Source organism: Micromesistius poutassou (assembly GCF_964030765.1).
Source record: "Micromesistius poutassou genome assembly, chromosome: 5".
Classification (NCBI taxonomy): domain Eukaryota; kingdom Metazoa; phylum Chordata; class Actinopteri; order Gadiformes; family Gadidae; genus Micromesistius; species Micromesistius poutassou.
This window is the reverse complement of record NC_140275.1, coordinates 10,577,789-10,597,279: the sequence shown is the minus strand read 5'-3', so window position 1 is coordinate 10,597,279 and position 19,491 is coordinate 10,577,789. Positions and strand designations below refer to the sequence as shown.

The 19,491-nt window shown below is 48.0% G+C and overlaps 1 protein-coding gene across 2 annotated transcripts; it reads right to left on the bottom strand.

Moving 5' to 3' along the window:
• Positions 1–191: 191 nt before the first annotated feature.
• Positions 192–19,280, bottom strand: tnksb (tankyrase, TRF1-interacting ankyrin-related ADP-ribose polymerase b). Of its 2 annotated transcripts, XM_084468399.1 has the most exons (28): positions 18,837–19,280; positions 17,721–17,945; positions 17,301–17,396; positions 16,890–16,926; positions 16,713–16,788; positions 15,077–15,097; positions 13,477–13,571; positions 13,097–13,163; positions 12,601–12,787; positions 12,094–12,215; positions 11,466–11,557; positions 10,892–10,970; positions 10,142–10,313; positions 9,799–9,878; positions 9,289–9,434; positions 8,904–9,069; positions 8,301–8,520; positions 7,767–7,876; positions 7,171–7,359; positions 6,278–6,536; positions 5,439–5,521; positions 5,070–5,190; positions 4,692–4,789; positions 4,259–4,333; positions 3,904–4,009; positions 3,511–3,697; positions 2,851–3,007; positions 192–2,064 (listed from the first exon to the last, which is right to left on the bottom strand). In XM_084468399.1, exons 1-28 carry the CDS (start codon positions 19,276–19,278, stop codon positions 1,978–1,980), a joined length of 3,795 nt encoding a protein of 1,264 aa, XP_084324525.1. In that variant the 5' UTR covers positions 19,279–19,280; the 3' UTR covers positions 192–1,977. The 2 variants fall into 2 exon arrangements, with proteins under 2 accessions (XP_084324525.1, XP_084324526.1); XM_084468400.1 differs by lacking the exon at positions 15,077–15,097.
• Between the last annotated feature and the right edge of the window lie 211 nt (positions 19,281–19,491).

Here is a 19,491-nt window from a genome sequence, read left to right as displayed (position 1 = left end):
AACTTGCATTATACTTATGGTTGCATTCCGTCCCGTTCAAGTATTTGTCATGTTAATGACTAGTGGGTTACTGATCAAATGCAGGACTAACTTCATGAAGTCATGAAACTAAAACCAACTCCAACTATTTCACAATCTACGTTCACGTTGAGAAAAAAATAATAATTAACAAGCTGTTACTGGGACGTTTATTCAAAAAAGAAAAAAGGGGAGATAAAGGCATGAAAGAAAATGTAATTTACAGTTCGCAACAAGTTTTCTGTTAAACATCGACAGTTATACACATCCATTTACACAACCTGTACATTAAAAGAAAAGAAACAAAATTAAACAAGGCCCCACCCTTGAGATTTAAGGTAACATCTTGAGAATTAATTTCAAAATAACTTAAATAGGTTATCTAAGTGCAAATCCATACGTGTGGGAGTGAGACCCAAGTAGGCAGATGAAGGCGGCGGCGGGGGGGGGGTGGGAGCTCTGATGAGCCCTACTGACCATAGTGAGCAGCACCCAGCGGGGGGCTTGCTTATGTATAGTAGGTACAACAAAAAGGCATTGTTAAAAAAAAACAAAGCAGGGGTGCACTGCAGTCTATACTCGACATGATATGATACCCTCACATACACACGCAATAATATAAACTCCACGCCGTTCCTACACCTTCTCTGCCGATAGCTTGTTACATTGGTATAAATACACATTTACAATGCATGGCGTACAATACGATGCATACTAAGCGTTTGTTGAGTTGCCTTTTGTTCAGGTTTATATGCTTATTCAACGGTGATCCCTCACAATGCACTCTAAACGTTCACACTCCTTCGCAGCCTTCCGGTCTCCTACAGGAACACACACTCCCTCCTCTTGATTACAAATGGGGCTCGCACACCTATAAGCCTTTAATGTTCCAACCGCAACATGTACACCCCTGAATTACCTTGAAGAAAAAACAACAATGACCATCAGACTGGCTGCATAATAACATGTGTGTGAGTCGTGTGAGAAGCCGTATGTACAGCAGAACTGCGTCGTTGTCGCCTGTGCTGGTGCGTGTTGTTGCGTTGTGTTACTTGTTAGCGTTAAAAACAGTCACAATAGGATGCTTTGTACAGGAGGAGCCAAGACGTCTGTCCATCTGATCCAGGGGCAGTAGTGCGTGTTTGTGTGTGTGTGTGCATGTGAATATGTGTGTATGTCCATAGTAACAATGCAAGGAGATAATTGTTGAGTGGATTGTCATTAAAAAAAAAAGGAGAGAAAAAACACAAACACTTCATGGTCTTGGCAAGCGATGTCCTTGCTGATGTGGTGGTGTGATTGATGGAGAGTGACGGGTAGGGGTGGTGGGAGGGGCAGTAGAGGAACCCACACAGGCTATTGGGCCATACATGCATCTGTAGCACATGCCAACGCTAACAAAACAAAACGCCAGCTCGGAATCTGACGTGTCTACACCAGGAGTGGGAAATTATTATTACAGTAACATCCCATGGATCATCATGTAATACGGACCATGTACTGTACTGAGATATACAATCTACTATATACACCTTGTACTTTACCGAGATACACCATGTAATGTATACCCTGTACTGTACTGGGATATACATTGTACTATTTACCTTGAAGTGTACTGGGATATACCACATAATGTATACCATATTCTGTAGTGGGACACTGTGAATTGAAGTATGTGTTGCAAATAGAAGGAAGGGTGCTTGTTCAGCATTTTTACAATAAAATAAAAAACAAGGGTGGAAAAAAAGATTGCGCAAACCGACAGGGTATAGCGTCCTTGTGTAGCGTGTGTGTTTGTGTAGCGCCAGTGTGTAGCGCGCCTGTGTGCTGTGTGTGTGTGTGTGTGTGTGTGTGTGTGTGTGTGTGTGTGTGTGTGTGTGTGTGTGTGTGTGTGTGTGTGTGTGTGTGTGTGTGTGTGTGTGTGTGTGTGTGTGTGTGTGTGTGTGTGTGTGTGTGTGACTAGGACTTCTGCTCGGCCGCTGCTGCAGACTGTGGTGTGCTCTCTGGCTTAAGGATCTGGTAGGTGATGAGGTACTCCGGGAAGGCCTGAAAGAAACGCACCAGAATTAGCACTGTTTGAAGCCTTGAGGAGCTGGTACAGGACGCCCTGTACGCTTGTTGTGGACATCTTGTTCGATGTCCAGATGTGAAATCAGCCATGATTTGTTGTTCAATGCACCCCGCTCTCGCTGGTAGATGAGCTGGAGCGGCAGTTAGCGCTCCAGCTAGGAGGTGGATGTCTTTTGACTGATTGGAACACAAACCTAAGCTTTCACTTCTGATTCGATATAAAGGGCTCAATTCCCGGTTTTATGAATGAGAGTCAACTGAACATAAGGGTTAGGGTTAGCCCCCGCCACTAAGCCAGTCTATTGCAACCAGGGTGGTCGAAGCCATAAAAAAAAAAAAGAAAAATGACAGTTTGAACCAAATTCCCCACCATGCTCACGAGCAGGACATTTAACATCACCTCAGTCTCTGGGTTATGGCATTTCGGATGCTCTTACCTGGGTTGGCCAAAACAATGTTTTGGGAGCAGCTAAAAGACTTCCAAAAGACAGATTGGAATAAAATGGCTCGGTCGATTGATCGCAAAACTGCCCAAATAATTTAAATGCTTCTACAACGCGTGAGGAATTGACCAAAAATCATTGCTGGTTAACATCTGGACATGGACCGCATCAAAAATAAAAGGAGGAAATGTCAAAAAGACATGAGAGTATTTACACAACATACTGTACAACTATCAAGGTGGCTGGGGTCGGGGCGGAGCGTGTGGTCTTAGCGCGGGACCGCTGTTCAACCGTTACAAGACGCCGTGTGTCACCATACCTGCTCTCCGCGGTAGATGACGTACTCGGCGTAGGCCAGGCCGTTGACGCTGGGCCGGCCAATCACAGAGTGGTGACCGGGGGGGGCGTGGGCCATCTTCATGGCGCTGAACTGGAGGAAGGACTTCCCCAGGGTCACCCGGCAGAACAGCATCTGCCTGTTGGGGGGCAGAGGGGGGGGGGACAGCGCGCATAGGAGGGGTGTCAAGAGTGTGTGTGTGAGGAATGGAGGTTAAACACTGGGTGATGAAGCGACGTGGGGAATGAATAGGTCTGTTCGCAGTTCAATTCCAACGGTCTGTCTAGCTGAAGACTGAAAGGACGGTGTTCAAGCGGGGGCGAAAAAAGAGGGTCGATGCCCGGTCAGGTTTCAGCAGAGAGCTAGACCCATGGTCTCGCTGAGTCCGCCTTCTGCTTTAGATCTCTTTATTGCAGGGCACTTATTGCTCTGTATGCTTTAAGGACATTAGTGTTTAATAACTGGAAAAAAACGGCACCGTTTAACTTCATAGATTAACTATCGGTTAGTATATTATCCTATATCCTAGTACATTAGGCTAATAGTAACCCATATTCGCTTTTAAGCAGATTCCGACCTTAAACGACCCAACAACCACGACCAACAACAGCGATGCTGTGGCGGTCGACAACGGGCACTGACCTGTGGCAGAGATAGCAGGAGCGGTCTTTGTGCGTGGGGCAGCCCGTGCCTCCGCCGATGCCGTACACGTACTGGTTGCTCTTTGACGAGTTCTCGGCGAAGTAGATGCCCGCCCCGAACATGCCGCCGATGTAGGCGTGCCGCTCGTCGAAGCCCTTGTGGATGATGGCGTTGATGAAGGGAGAGCCTGGCGGGGAGTGGGAGCGCGGTTAGATTGCGACACCGCCGGGTATATATTTTGCCTGCAACTGCGGTGTGGCTTTCATTCAGACCTGAGGAGAGGGTGGGCCTAGGGTTTCAAGAGAAGGAACTTGGGGGCGCATGAGAAGGAGCCTAGGAATCAACGGGAGGAAGCAAGCGAGTGTCCGACAGAAGGAAACTAGCCTTGGTTACCGTGGAAGAGCATGCGCTCATTGTGGTGGTTGTGGTTCTCATCGGCGATCTCCTTCTGCCGGTGCGTGTAGCGCTCCCGCAGCTTCTTGTTCACCACCTTCTGGATCTGCGGGGGGGGCCAGAGACACTGGTCAGGACAAACACCGTGTGATGGGTGGGCCTTGCTGACATTTGTCGTTTGCTTCGGTCTTAAAATAAAAAGCTGGCTCAGCCTATATTTTATGACCCACTCAAGTCGTAAACAACAGGATGCATATTGAGCCAGCGTCCTAGCTCATGGCCCAATCAGAAGAGCCTAGATGTAATCTAAGGGGAACAGGAAGTGAAACTAAATGATAATTGTTGAAGTAAGGACCTTGATGATGTTGTATCGGCTGAAAACGCCCCCTGCGTTTCCACCGTCTCGGTGCTCTCGGATAGTGCTTTGCATCTGAAACACAAACAAACACACTTAGCACCAGCCATCGATTTGATCTCATGGAGGAAGAAAAAACAAAACGATAGTGTACATTGACAAACTTTGACCACCATGGGGCACTAGACGCAAGTGTAAGATGGTCAGTTTTATCAGGCACTGGCATACAGAAATCAGATGACAATACTTTTTAGAGGGTGTAGTTTAGCCTTTTTTTTTTAGAGAGTTACCCATGTAATAAAAGTATTTATACAGAAACCACAGGTTACAGCCTCAGCCACCATCCCAAACCATATCCGATTTACAAATAACTGGATGAGAGAAGTACCAGAGCGTGTGTTTTTTAACTGAACGTGTGAGCGCTCCTACCCACCTCCTCCTCCACAGACTGGCACTCCTTGTCGTCAGAGGCCAGGTCGATCAGGACCGTGCCCTGGTTGGCACAGTGGAATGTCAGGTAGGGGTTGGCACCTAGACCCGGACAAGACACACCGTTAAAGTCACCACGGAGCACGCGATAGGCTGAAAGCGACCCGACCATATAACGCAATAAATAAAAAAACGGATATAACTATAAAAGATGTATTGATCTGCACAGTGACCCTGAAGAAACCATTCAACCACTGGAGGAAAGACCTCCAGACACATCGATACTCTCCTTTGTGGTGTGTGGCGCGTGGACGTGTGCGAGATTGTGCCTGGGGAGCCTGATTCAGGACGCGCACACAGAGACAAACAGACTGCCCCTCACCTTGCTGGCCGCCCAGCAGCCGTTCAATGCCCTTGATGAGCTTGTGGCGATGGCCGTAGGCATTGATCCCGATCTCCTTCAGCTCCTCGTGGCCCATGTCTGCCAGCACGTCCAGCGTGATCTGAGAGAGCGATGTAGAGATACAGAAACAGAGAGACACACACACACACACACACCAGACAGAGACACATACACAGACAGAGAGAGAGAGACACACACAGACAGAGACACACACACACGTCAGTATGGCTTGAATGTGCATCCTGGTTATATAAAACAGCCATTAAAAACGGACGGCATCGTCATCCTTGCCTAGAGAGGATAATGAATGTATTGGAGACCGGTGGGGCCTGGGTGAGCTGGACTGACCTGTTCCCTCTCAAAGATGTCCCGGAGGTGCTCCAGTCCCAGGGTCTTCAGGAACTGGCTGATGTTCATGTCCAGCATCGCCACTGCAACACAACCCAACAAACACCACATTATCACAGCGTCCAAACGACCACTGAATCCATAAAACGTCTTCAAGGATCACTGCAAGCCCGGTTGGAGCATACTGACCTTTTCACGACACTGGTATGTCAAGTTTGACCTTATGTGCAGTGTTGTTGCTTTTGAGGCAAAAATCGTTTGTCTTTATGCTTTTTAACATTTTTGCCGACATATCTGAATCGAGTGACAGCCAAAATATAATATTTTCCTCAAGAACTCTTCAGATCAAGCCGTGTGCTGCCTTGTGTATTTTCCCATTCCCCTACACACTTCCCACCATAAACATCACCAGGCCATCTATAGTAGGCCTGGGCAATAAAATAATAAATGATCGTATCGTGATAGACTTTTGATCAATATCAATATAAAACATCACTATACTTCACTATATATCGATATGAGACTGGACCACCGAATCAGCTGGGTTTGTTACACAAACACGGTTCCGTACTTATTCACAATATTTGAGTGCTTTTCATTGTTGTATCGACATTGGAGTATTTATCAATGAAGAACAGTGGAAGGTCATATTAAGTGTTAAACAGACCCCAACATGGTAATTCCTAGTCTTTTTAGGTCATTAAAATTATCAATAGTTATCGATATTGATAAGTTATATCGTAAGTTATATTGTGATACGTCTTTCAGCCATATCGCCCCGGCCTAATCTACAGTAAGTGCCTCCATCCACGGGCCCCCTGAACCAAAGCCCCACTCACTCTCTCCGTCCTTCCGGTCCGAGCCTGAGGCGCCGTCCGCCACCCCGGAGGCGCCGCTGCCCCCCGAGGCGCCCGCCGCCCCGGCCAGGTCGCCCAGCGGGCCCGACAGGTTGTCCATGCTGCTGGCCGCCGACAGGCAGGAGGGCGTGGAGGCCGGGGAGATGACCGAGGCGCTCACCACCGTGGCCTGGGGCTTGAAGCAGCTGGGCAGGGCGTCCGGAGGCATGGCGTCCGTCAGCAGGGCCCGGATGTCGTCCGCCTACAGGACAGACAGACAGACAGACAGACAGACAGACAGACAGACAGACAGACAGACAGACGAGTCAGAATCCAGGAGGACAGGAGCGTGGCTTACGGGAGTCTGAAAGGGGAGCGGTGCCGCTTGCAGTACAATGCCAGACGAGACAATACTGTGTCCTACTCCAGGAACATGGGTTGTAACCCGTTTTCGTCAAGTACTTAGGGCGTAGTACTTTCTTCAAAAGCCGGCACACAAAAAAATTGTACTAAGCATTATGTAGCGTCTTATCCTAGCTATCTTTGTTTTATACGGGGAATGGGTTAACCTAGAAATTGTAAGTGCTTGCTACTCGTCTCTATGAACATCTTTACTGTACCGACAGCGATATATTGTGGTTTCTCTTTCTTCTGACAAACGTACTTAGTTAATGTAGTGGTCATCATCATCATGCGTCTTATTTTGCACTATAAATACTCATAAAGCATGTCTCCCATGTTTTAGAGGCAACCTCTCGCTCTGTAGGATCCGTAGAACCAACAGGGTAGCAGCATGTTTGGCCCTAGCACTGCGAGGACATGGGGTTGGGGTCTCTCTGGCGCCCTCTAGGTGGTGGGCGGTGGGCGGTGGTGGACGGTGGGGTGCTGGCTCTTACCGTGGCCAGGTCCAGAGCCGTCTGCCCCTCCTGGTTCTTCATGGTGGGGTCGGCGCCGTGCGCCAGCAGCAAGGCACACAGCTGGGTGCGCCCCTTCTGGGCCGCCTCGTGGAGTGGCGTGAAGGCCCACTTGTCCGTGGCGTTCACGCACGTGTTGTACTTGATGAGCAGCGCCGCGATGTCCACGTGCTGCCGGGGGGACGAGACGGAGGTCAGGAGAACGCGGCGGCGGGGCGCAACGGGACAAGTGATTTGACAGGTGCGGTTTGTCTACAGTATAATTGCTATTGTGTTGTTATTATTATAGTATCATTATGCTTATCATTATGCTAGTATAGTGTCATTATGCTTTAATCCTAATTTGTTCTGGCAGCCCTTTCTATCTTTCTTTTTTTAGATCTTGGCAATGTCATCATGTTCGCTCGTGCGAATGGGCTATGCAGCCATTGTTTATTAAACTGATGGCAAGAACACGTTTAAAACAGGTTTGTGTACATCAATATTGTTCGCTAGTTCGCTATGCACAAGTCTCATTGTAGCCTAGTGTCTAGTCTAGTGGCGTACAAAGACTAGACTCAAGTGTAGTGGGAGCTCACCCCATAGGAGGCTGCGTTGTGTAGGGGGATGAGGCCTCCCTTGTCCTGGGCGTTGACGTCAGCCCCGTGCTCTAGCAGGTACTCTGCCACCTCCAGGTTGTTGTAGCCGGCTGGACGACAACACACACACACACTTAAACTTGGAGCTACTGCAACTGCATTTTGCAAAATATACACTTTTAAAGTTAAAGGTGAAACATGCAAGGTTTGTGATTTCAAGCAACTACAAAAAAAAACGACCAAAAAAAATAAAACGTTTGATTTCTCGACATTTCTGCTGAGCAATTAACCTTGAGCCCTGTAGTCGTTAAATGCATCTACATCACAGAATGTGTTGGAAACATTCAGTCACACTATTTGAAAGCAAAAAAAAAACATGCTGTACCCTGAACAACCGAAAAATCCACATCAACACATGCACCTTTCTCACCCACACACACATGCACCTTCCTCACCCACACATTCCACAATATTTCAGCCATGACGTCAAACACACTAGCTCGCCGGGCTCGGCTGCGGGGCCTCCTGACGTACCTGCGAGGTGCAGCGGGGTGGAGTTGCGGCCCTGCGTGTCCCTGCAGTTGATGTTCTCCGGGGAGCAGAGCTTCTGCACGCGGGCCAGGCAGCCCTTCTTGGCGGCGTCCAGCAGGGCGGCGTCCCCCCGCAGCAGGTCCTGGATGTCCGTGTCGCCGTCCTTCACCATGTCCAGGGGCATGTTGCCGTCGCGGTTCTTCTTGGTGGGATCCGCTCCGTGCTGGTGGGGGGGGGTGGGGGGGGTGGGGAAGTGTTTTTTAATGTGTGGTCAAAGGGTTTAATTTCCAAATGTGAAGACTAGGTTGTTGTTCTTATCACAAGCCTGCGGTCCTGAATCAGTTGATTGAAGTGGATTTTCATGCTAGGGGGGGCCTCATTCTTTTTTTATAGGAATTGTACGGACAGGAAGATTATCAGCACCTCAATGAATCCAGAAGCTAGGAGCAGACACATTCATCAAAAGCAACTCAGTACCCAACTTGAACCCGGGTACATTCAGGAGCCATTGAGGCTCCGGTAAGGGAGGAGGGGGGGGGGGGGGGGGGGGTACCTAGAGGAGGTAGCCTGCGGATCTTGGTGCTGGACCAGAGAACCGGGCCTCACCTTGAGCAGCAGCTTGCAGATCTCGTACTTCCCCTTGGCGGCGGCCTCGTGCAGCGGGGTGAACTTCCAGAGGTCGGCCACGTTGACCGAGGCTCCGTGCCGGACCAGCAGCTCCGCCACCTCGTAGTGGCCATAGGAGCACGCGTTGTGGAGGGGCACCAGACCGCTGGGGGGGGGGGTAGGAGTAAGGAGGGGTTAGGATATGAAGGTTTGACAACATTTGTCAAACGGTTGTGTGAGTACATGGAACATCCCGGAAATTAATTAAATGACTGATTGACTGTCAGAAGCTGTCAGAAGTTTGACAGCCTCGGAGCTAAATCCCCCTCCTAGCTGAGGGTCGAGGGGTCCCCGAGCGAGAAAATAACACTACTGCGACGCTCACCCCTTGTCCTTGGCGTGGACGTCTGCGCCGTGGTGCAGCAGGTACTCCACCACCGCCACGCGGTTGTAGCCGGCGGCAAAGTGGAGCGGCGTGGAGTGACGCCCCTCCAGGTCGCGGCAGTTCACGTTCTGCGGTGTGCACAGTTGCTGCCGTGCACAGAGACACACACACACAATGATTAATACACACCCTTTGATTAGGATATTCTGGAGTGGGGTGTGTGACAAGCTCATTTAAATATTTCTAAAAATGGATTGATATTTCATTAGGAGCGCTTCAGTGAAGCGCTCTCCAGTGAAGAGTTACTAATGAAATAACCATTTAGAAAAAAAAAAAGTTATATTTTTCTGTTTCTGTATACATCCACCTCAACATCATCCAACCAAAATCCTTAAACCTCCTGGCAATCAAAGAGCCACGGAGGGTGATGTGTAATAGACTACAGTGTATATTACAGTGGAAGAAGGCCAGTAGAGGAGGAGTGACCGGCTATGCTGCCAGAGGACATACCTGCACCGTGTCCAGGTCCCCGGCTTTGGCCGCTTCCAGGAACCGATAGTCCACGTCCGAGTTACGAGTGGGGACGTTCTCTAGAGGAACATGGACACAGCAATCGTCAGCTACTGTCCATCAACCAAACATCTTGAGCAGCATAAACACACCTTTAGGGATCACCAGTTTTTTTTTCTATTTACTACTTTTTCCATCTAGCAAACACACATATTCAAAGTGAATTGCAGGTCTTTCAGATAAGCGTAGGTTGGCTACAGGTAGGCTATGGAGCAATATGGGGAATCAAACCCAGGACCCTTTCTGTGCTGGGGAGGGGAACACACCCAGACCAGGTGCTTACCGTTGAGGATCTGCTGTACCGCCTCGTTGCCCATCTGTGCAGCGGTGAAGCCCTGCAGGGACACGATGGACGGGTCGGCACCGTAGCTCAGCAGCAGCCTGCAGGTCTGGATGTGGCCTGCCAGCGCCGCCCGGTGAAGGGAGGTCTGCCCCAGCGTGTCCACCGCGTTGACCTGGTAGCGCAGGGGGAGAGAGAGAGAGAGAGAGAGAGAGAGAGAGAGAGAGAGAGAGAGAGAGAGAGAGAGAGAGAGAGAGAGAGAGAGAGAGAGAGAGAGAGAGAGAGAGAGAGAGAGAGAGAGAGAGAGAGAGAGAGAGAGAGAGAGAGAGAGAGAGAGAGAGAGAGAGAGAGAGAGAGAGTCAATGGAGAGGCGCTTTAGCGAGAGAGATTTAGCGACGCGGAATTGATTCAGGAATGAGATTTTGGATAACAGAGCGAGGCAATGAGTTACAATTATGTTTGTATTGCCCATCGTTGGTGATGTACTTCACCAAACAGGTTAATAATGTCGCTGAGTAGGGAAGACCGTGCTGGGCTCAATTAGAAGTTGCTCCAGTGTGCCTAGGTTGTCCTATTTTATATTTGAGTATGTGCAGAACAATATGGAGGTTGATTTCAAATTGCCACACATCAACACTTAATGCCCTGAGTGCTACAATGGTTGATGTTCTCGTCCATCCGTTGCGTAACGATGTCAGTGTAACGAGAGGCTAGCCAGGGTGAACGAGTGGTGAGCAGGGTACGTGCCGCTACCTTGGCTCCGTGCTTCTGCAGGACCTCCAGGATGTCGTTGTGAGCCCTCTCAGCGGCAACGTGAAGCGGCGTCATGAAGCTGCAACACAAGTAAGGGAGTGATCAGAACCCATGGATCAAGGCTTTGCGATGAGAAAAAAAAAAAAGTTACGGCTTAATTTACTACAGACCTGATTTCACCATCAATCAAATCAGTTGTCAGTTTGATTACTTTTTTTATTTTGCTGAAATGCTACGGCTTACATTTTATGTAGTTAAATGTGTGTTAATTTAACCAATTTAATTTACTGTTGCAACAAAGGGCGTGTACACTAAAACAACAGTGGTGACTTGACTGCCACTGTGTCCAATCTAGCCAAAAGTGTCTGTAAGCTCGCTGGCAACGTAGTTACAGCAACTGTTTGATCTTGCATCAAAGGAGCCTTTTATCTGGTTTGAATTGTGGTTTCCCCAAGTCAAGTCAACCACCACCCAACTGTCCTTGGGGGAGTGGTTTCCCTTGGAGGAGAATCCGGTCCACCGGCACACTATTATCATGGTAGATAGCAGCTGTCTCATGATTGGCTGTTCTTACTCTTTGTTCTTCTCGTTGATGTTGGCTCCCTTGCGCAGCAGCAGCTCTGTCACCTGTTTGCGCTTGGGGTGAGGGGAGGCCACCGCACAGTGCTGTGAAACACAGGAGCACTACGTTACACTCGGGTCAACAGACGGGATTAGGATTTGCTAGGAGTCTCTTTGTGATAATCTACTCCTCCGAACACGTTAATGTGGCACCATGCAGGGGCCGACTGCTACAGCCCCACAGCAGACTAAAACCCTTGGAATGCTTATAGTGCAATGCTCCAGTCCCAGTCAAAAAGGTACTGGGGTCTATTCCCTCCTCACCCCCCCCCCCCCCCACCACCTATGGGAACTTTTCTTTTTAACAATGCGGCGCATTGGCTGCACAATGTGACCAATGACGTTTCAATCTAAACAGATCAATACAGTATATCAAAAAATCCAGTAGCCGTGCTGTGAGGCACTTTGTTAACCAATTCCAACAGTATGTTGGGATGGAGGCTGCTGTCTACCAAGGCTGTCTCATTGGCCTGGGGGTGCTTTCTAATACCAACAGTACATTGTGTGCTTCCTACAAGGGCCATTGGTCTGGGGGTGCTTGCCATTTACAACAGTACGTTGGGACAAAGGTTGCTTCCTACCAGGGCCGTCTCGTTGGTCTGGGGGTGCTTGAAGCTGATGATCTCCAGAGCCAGGGTCTTCTTCACCTTGGCCATGTCGGCCTCCCGCGCTGCCTGGAGCAGCGAGTGACCTTTGAACTCATCTATAAGTCACGGAAAAGACAAAGAAAAAATGACAACTGTAAGCGTTCAAACATAGGCTTCAAACGTACCGTTTTTCTTTACTTTATTTATTTCCCTTTTTGTCTTAATTTATCCTTTGTGTGTTCTGATTTTTGCGATTCATTGAAAGGACTTTTTCAAATCAATGATCTTTGCTAACTTCACTCTGCGTTCATGCCATCATTTACCACACCTCCTTTCTAAGCACACAGTGGACTTGATCCTGAAATGAGTATCCAATGTACTGAACCATAATCCATTTTTAATCTAATCTAAATCATGACATACCGAAAGATGAACACCCCTACAACAGAATAGACATTAAAGTGTTTGTGCGTGTGTGTGTGTGTGTTTGCACATGCTCACAGGTGAGTCTCTCCTTGAGTTCGGGGGTGGGGGCCATGTCCACGGCGCTCTTGCTGTGGCAGTTGAGCAGGGTGGGGTCCGCACCGTGGCTCAGCAGGAGGGAGCACACCTCCACGCGGTTCTTGGAGGCGGCTTCGTGCAGCGGCGTGAACTGCCACAGGTCCATGGCGTTGACACAAGCCCCATGCTGCGGGAGGAGGGAAGGGCGACAGGACATGCGTGTGAAGCCAGGTCGGGCCATGTTATGTTCATGGTCAGTGGTCCTGATTTGCTCCACTGGTAAAGAATGGCATCAACACTGCTAGGGTAAAGGGGTTCCATTTTCCACTGAGGCAAACCGAAGCTAAGGATATTTGAACCCATGGCCACTAAATGGCATACGTTTGACAGTTTATAAAATTGGTGATTTATGTATATTCATGGCAGATGGGAACATGCCCATTATCCCATGAGACTGAAATAGTGTTTAGAAGCGAAGAGTGCACATGGGCCTTACTTTAAGAAGGAGCTCTGTGACCTCAAAGTGACCGTAGGAGCAGGCGTTGTGAAGTGGAACCAGACCTCTGTAGGGGGAGGATGAAGAAGACGGGATAGGTCAGCACAGATTGTAAAACTTCCCTAGCCCTAGCATAAGGTCAAAAAGGTCAAAGCCCTTTCACACCACAAGAATTCCCCCCAAAAAAGAGTTTTGTTACTGTGACAAGTGTGATATTTTCCAGAGGGTCGGATAATAAACAGAAAAAGTTTTCCATTGGTGATAATATATTATCTTAATGCAAGTAAAAACAGTGAAAACAGCCACGCTTTATCCGAACACCTTGAACATCTATACATCGTTTTAAACATGGCTGCAAACGAGCCCACGCGACGCCTCACCCTTTGTCCTTGGCGTGGACGTCCGCTCCGTGCTGCAGGAGGAGCTGGACGATGCGGACTCTGTTGTAGCCGGCGGCCAGGTGCAGCGGCGTGGACTGTGGGAGACAGAGGGAGACATGCACCTCGTCTGGTTAGGGCGCCAGTGGCAGGTGGCGTGTATGGTAGGTGCTGCCTTTGGTCTGGGGTCGGGGCGTGAAGGATGCGGAGGCATGAAGGGGCGGGGGGGGGGGGGGGGGCAAGGGAGGTGGGGAGGCTGATTAGGGCCGGAAGCAATGTGCTGCGCAAAGCCTTCACGTTGTAAGTTGCGGATGGATGGTAACGACGATGACGATGGTGGTGGTGGTGGATGGAGGCTTCTTGCGGGTAGGCCCTGCCCCCCCCCCCCCAACCGCTGTGCCACTCCGGGCAGCGGGGCATCAACCTCTACTACCACTGACCCACCGAGGGAGAACCTTATGGAAGCCAAACAAACTTTCTTTGGGCTCTGGGGCTTTAAAAAAAAACCAAAAAAAAAACCCAAGTGACGTGACCCGGCTAGTCAGTATTGGATATTTCAAAAAGAAACAAAAACTTAGCAGAAAAAAAGCTTAAGAATGCAAAGAGGTAGGATAAGGTAAGTGAGGCTGTTTTAGAGCAGTTTCTAGCAGACAAAAAAAAAAGAAAAAAAAAGATGTTAGTTAAAGCGAAGCCACAAAGCAGATCCTCAAACAAATTAATCCTCCAAATCAAGTGCAGGTCTACTCCACGATGAAAGAGTTGGGATGATGGGGCAGAACGGGGAGGAGGAGGGCCATTAAACTCTTGAATTCCCATGCACATGGCTGAAGATCAAAACCAAAATGCCCACTGTAAAGACAACCGCAACACACTGACAGCGTCTGTCGGGCAAGAGCAGGCAACCAAATCAAGGTGGCGTCATCCAGTGTTAGGATAATGTGAACGATCAAAGGGAGTCAAATTACTGAGGGCAGCACAGCACCAAAGGCAATGGTACAGAATATGCACTACAGATACTAGTACAGTTACAATATGGGGGGGGGGGAGGGGGTGCACACAATTCCACATAAACATGTATTAAACATATTGACACAATGCAGGGTGCAGGCCTTTGAGCATGCATGAGTGATCATAGAGTACATGAATAAAATTAAATGATTATAAAAGAAAAGACACCGTGGCTTTTTGCGAGCAAGTAGCTAAAGACCGAGTGTGAGTGAGTAGGAGATTTCATTTGGGTGCAGGAGAGTGAAGAGAGAGCATCGAGAGAGCAAGCGATGGAGAAATGTGGCGCTCCTCTCCAAGCCGAACACGGTTGGAGGGTGTCCGCTCAACTACCACCCACGCACACTCTTCCCCTCTCCCACACAGCCCATTCTTTCTTTCCTCACACACACAGACACACACACTCACAGACACACACATACGAGCATTAGGGCGGGAAAGATGAAGGTGACCCATACACCAAGGTCCGTGGTGTGCAATTAACGTGTGACAGCCAGCTCATTGGTCAAATCATAATGGATTAACAGACTCAAAAATAAAAATAAATAAAAATCACAACAGTGCATCAATCAAGTGGCTGTTATCAAGGTCAACTTACCAGCATTTTTTGGGATGTTGACTGATCGACAAATGTTGCCAGAGTCACACGGAAAACAAAACGAAACAAAAAATTACAAAAGGATAGCATCTTGGTCACAGCAGTTCTCCCTGAAACACAAGCCTAGGTCTACAGGTCTAGGTATATAGTCCTAGGTCTAAAGGCCTAGGGCTATAGGCCTGGGTCTATAGGCCTAGGGCTTCATTGAGAGCAGGGCAGAGTAGAGTACAACAGCTTTGGGGTTACAAAAATAATTATTGGGCACTCTAAAAAAAACAAAAAAAAACAAAGCAGGGGTGCTCATGGCTCCCAGAGATTCACTCTGGGTCCACTTCCACCCACGGTCGGTCATTCATGGAGGTCTGGGTCCACTTCCACCCAGACCTGCATTGGAACCCGAGCTGCAGCGAGGGGGGTGGGAGGCTGAGCCCAACTGTTTGACTTAGTTAATGTAACTAGCTAAACACAAAAAGGGAGAAATATTTTCTAAATGTGGAAGAGAAATTAAGGGTACGGTAGCTAGTGGGATTTATAATGGCCACAAAGGGGATTCAGTAAAGAACTTTCATGTTCATCAAATATGGAATATTTTAACATATACGATACAAATATATACAATTAATTATATATTTACATAAATAACACCCGTCTTCGGGTTCTTCCTGCCAAGCAATATGTGTTGATGAGACCATGTTTTAATAATTAATTATGTCTACACGCCTGGATAAATAAAGTTAGTTGAATAGAAGGAAGTAATATGAATCCTTAAGCTAGTCCTAAATTATTCAAATCAGCACATCGCCAGCACTTTGGGAATCGCACGACATCCGCCAAATGTAAAACAACTTGTCTGGGTTTATTTATTCCATCAAGTCACGTGAGCCACCGAAAGGGAAATTCACAGAGCCAAAACTAAACCAAACAACTTTTCCTATTCCCCACTCGACGATAGTCTCAGTCATCAGTTCGAAAAAGTGAAAATTTATGCAGAAGAGAAAATCACTGCAGAGGGATGAAGAACAACACACTGGCCCTTTTTAAAACGGTGGCAACAGCACTTAAAAATCAACTAAGCAGTGTACTTTGCTGTACCCTTGCTAACAAAAGCAACATTATCCCGAAAGGGAAAGTTAGGCCGACCATATGACACTGACCCCTTTGGGCTTCAAGTTATGAAAACCCAACAGATCTGAGCACATAACACCATATTCAAGAGGTTATGAACAGAAGGGAAAAACACAAAGAGACAACCTGAGCCTACGCTGTGGCGATGATAAGGCAGGTAAGATAAAAGACAAAACTAATTCTACGTCAGAGCAAATGGTTTAAGAGAAGTGTTATTGTGGACACCACAGGCTGTATAAAATTGGTTGAGACTCAATAGCTTATAAAACACCAAAACATGGTTCAGGACTAGAAGCGTGTACATCATAAGTTTACTATATGTAAGGAATCCCCTGATAAAAAAATCTTCATAACTTCACATATTTCAGTACTGTTGTTGATCCATCCACACTCAAAGGGTGCTTTTTTCCCCCATCAAACACACATATTACATGTTATATATACACTATACATGTTAATATACACATATACAGGTGTGTCTTGGTGGGTGTCGGGGCAGGCAAAGTCTTACCTTGCGACCGTCGCTGGCGTGGCAGTTGACATTTAATGGAGTAAGCAGAGCCATTAGCTTCTCCTCGTTCCCACTCCTGAGGGCACAACCAGAGCAATGGGTCAGCATGGTTCTGTGGGGCTCAGCATGTGAATAATAACAATACAATGTGATAGAAAACTAATCGTATGTTCCCACCTGGCCGCCTCCAGGAGCTCATCCTTCTTGTATTCACCTAGAGCAGAATAAAGACATGTGTACATTTAACAGGAATGGTGATTTTGTTCATATTGATAGGTTGAATGTTTGCCCATGAGATTAAAGTCAGCAATCACAAATTATTGTCAGTTTGGTTATTATGTAACTAGTTCACACTTGTATCGCTAGAGAAATATTGCATACAACATTGATGCCAACATACACAACGATTTATAATAGCAAGCAGGGCTAATAAGTTAGCTGCTAATAGCCAAACAGAAACATTAACACCAGTCCTGAACCCTTAATTTGTATGGATACCTAATGCGCTGACGACAAAATAGGACCTTACATAAAATACAATAAATCTGGAAGTGTGACAGTAGAGAAGATTTGAGTTGAGATACTGACCGGTTAGTACAGCTTTGGCTGAGGGGTCAGCCAAATCCAAGGCAGATTTACCATCTGTGTTGCGGATATTAGGATCAGCTCCGTGCTGCAGTAAGACTAAGCAACAACAAAACGTGAGAAGAAACATGATGTTTTCATTCTAAAAAGGGAGCCATTAAGTCACTAAAACAAATATAAAAGGCTAAGTGGTATAATCATTATTGAAATATAAAAAACCCTAATTATTAATCTGGTTTCAGACATTAACCAAGAGCATCCTTTTGCTTCACCATCCTACAACACATAATTCACCAGCCAGTATTTTTTACAAGACAAATTGTTATTTTGAACAAAGACAGAAACACAAGGAGTTGCATTCGTTGATTTTTTTTTTTTTTTTTTTTTTTTGGGGGGGGGCAATGCTTAAACGTTAGGACTCACCAATGCACACATCTATCTTGCCCTTGATTGCAGCCTCGTGTAAAGGTGTGTAGTTCCAGTTATCCCGGGCGTTGGGGTCGGCACCTTGGCATAACAGGAGACTGACCACCTCGGCGTGGCCAAACGAGCAGGCGTTATGCAAGGGAATGAGTCCTCCATCGTCCCGGGCATGGACATTGGCCCCGGTCTGTAACAGATGCTCGACCACGTCTTTTCTGCCAAAACCTAGGGGCGTGAGGGGATATCGATTTTATTCACACGTGCTTCGCTGTGTGTTAAAACAACAGAGACGCTGAGAAGACCTTTAATTGCGTCATCATTTTTATTCTGGTTTATTCTCACTACTTTAGCGTTTATTGACAACAATACGTGATGTCAGCCAGAACGACAGTGCATTGTGACAGCGGGCCGTCTCCTGTTTGAGTTGAGGGTCCTAATTAAAGCTGAACACAGACCACCCCTCCGAATTAGTCTAAAAGGGGGGGGGGGGGGGGGGGGGACGACGACAAAGTTTGCTAAATTAAAGCGACATAACATCGTACAGTGGAGTCTACAATCAGGCACCAGTATACATTTGACATTATGGTCATCGGCATTTGGTTCACGGTACGTTTTTAAAGCGTGTCACGGTACTTAAAGAACAGTAAATAAACCCGAACGCCGCTACAATTAATTATAGTGCTATGTACAGACACAACCACCTGGAAACAGCCCACCAGGAATACGGTGCAATCGGCGAAGGAAATTGTTTTGCTTCGTACAGCATTACAGCACTGACGAAATGTGTGTTTTCCTGCCGAATGCGGTTCATTCAACGGGAACAGCGTGGAAACATGGCAACACGATACAGTTGCCATTTTCTAGCCAATGGAGCTTTTGTTTAGGGATGGGTGGGGGCATGTTGTTAAAACCAAGGCCTACGCGGACCCAGTCCGCACGATACCGTCAAAACCCACGGTACATCCCGGGTAAAAGGTGTGTGTGGGGGGGGACACCGCATCGACATGCGATGCAAGCGGGTGCAAATACACAAGGGATGTGACACGGCGATGGCAAGCGCGGTCGCGTATATCGCACGATCAGCGACAAAAATAAATCGACACGGCGTCAGCTTACCCGCAGCGAAATGAAGGGGGGTGGATTTTCGCCCGGCCATGTCCTTAGCGTTCACGTTCACCGAGTCGACGAGCCTCTTGACCCGAGAGACGTCCCCATTGCGACAGGCCTCGAACAGTTCCCTGAACGCCCCGCCGATGCCACTGCTGCCGTCCGTGGGACTCGTACAGCCGGAGCTCGGACTCGAGACGCTGCTGCCGCCACCCGATGTTGTTGTGGTGGAGCTCGCACTGCTCGCCAGGACCGCGGCTGGCAGATCCGGAGAGGCCAGACTTATCTCCATTCCCCCGCTGCATTCCCGTTCGCCTTCGGGGGGCACGGCGCTCGAAGTCAACAGCGCCATCGGCGGAGAGCCCGGCGGGCCGGCTACGAGAGAGCTGTTCCGCGGCGGGGACTGAATGGTACTTTGCTGCTGCTGCGAGGAGCGACGAGACACCGCCATTATCGCAGCTCTCTGGCAACAATAATAGTCCTCCCCGTTTCCTGTGAAAGTAGTCGGGCTTCCGGTTACGAAGACCCGTCAGCTGTTTCTATGAGGTTACAGATAGATACCTGCAGTGGTCCAGGGATACTTGTATGCAAAATATTATTGCTCGTTGAAGGCAGTTTATTTTAAGGAAAGCCTAATAGCAAATATACATGTTCATACGTATAC

Excerpts from the sequence above, each read along its gene's own strand:
- tnksb (XM_084468399.1), bottom strand. The coding sequence starts at position 19,278 with ATGGCGGTGTCTCGTCGCTCCTCGCAGCAGCAGCAAAGTACCATTCAG. Across the intron at positions 11,558-12,093 it reads AGACCAACGAGACGGCCCTG|CACTGTGCGGTGGCCTCCCC; the intron begins GTAGGAAGCAAC and ends TGTGTTTCACAG. Across the intron at positions 6,537-7,170 it reads CGGCTCTGGACCTGGCCACG|GCGGACGACATCCGGGCCCT; the intron begins GTAAGAGCCAGC and ends TCTGTCCTGTAG.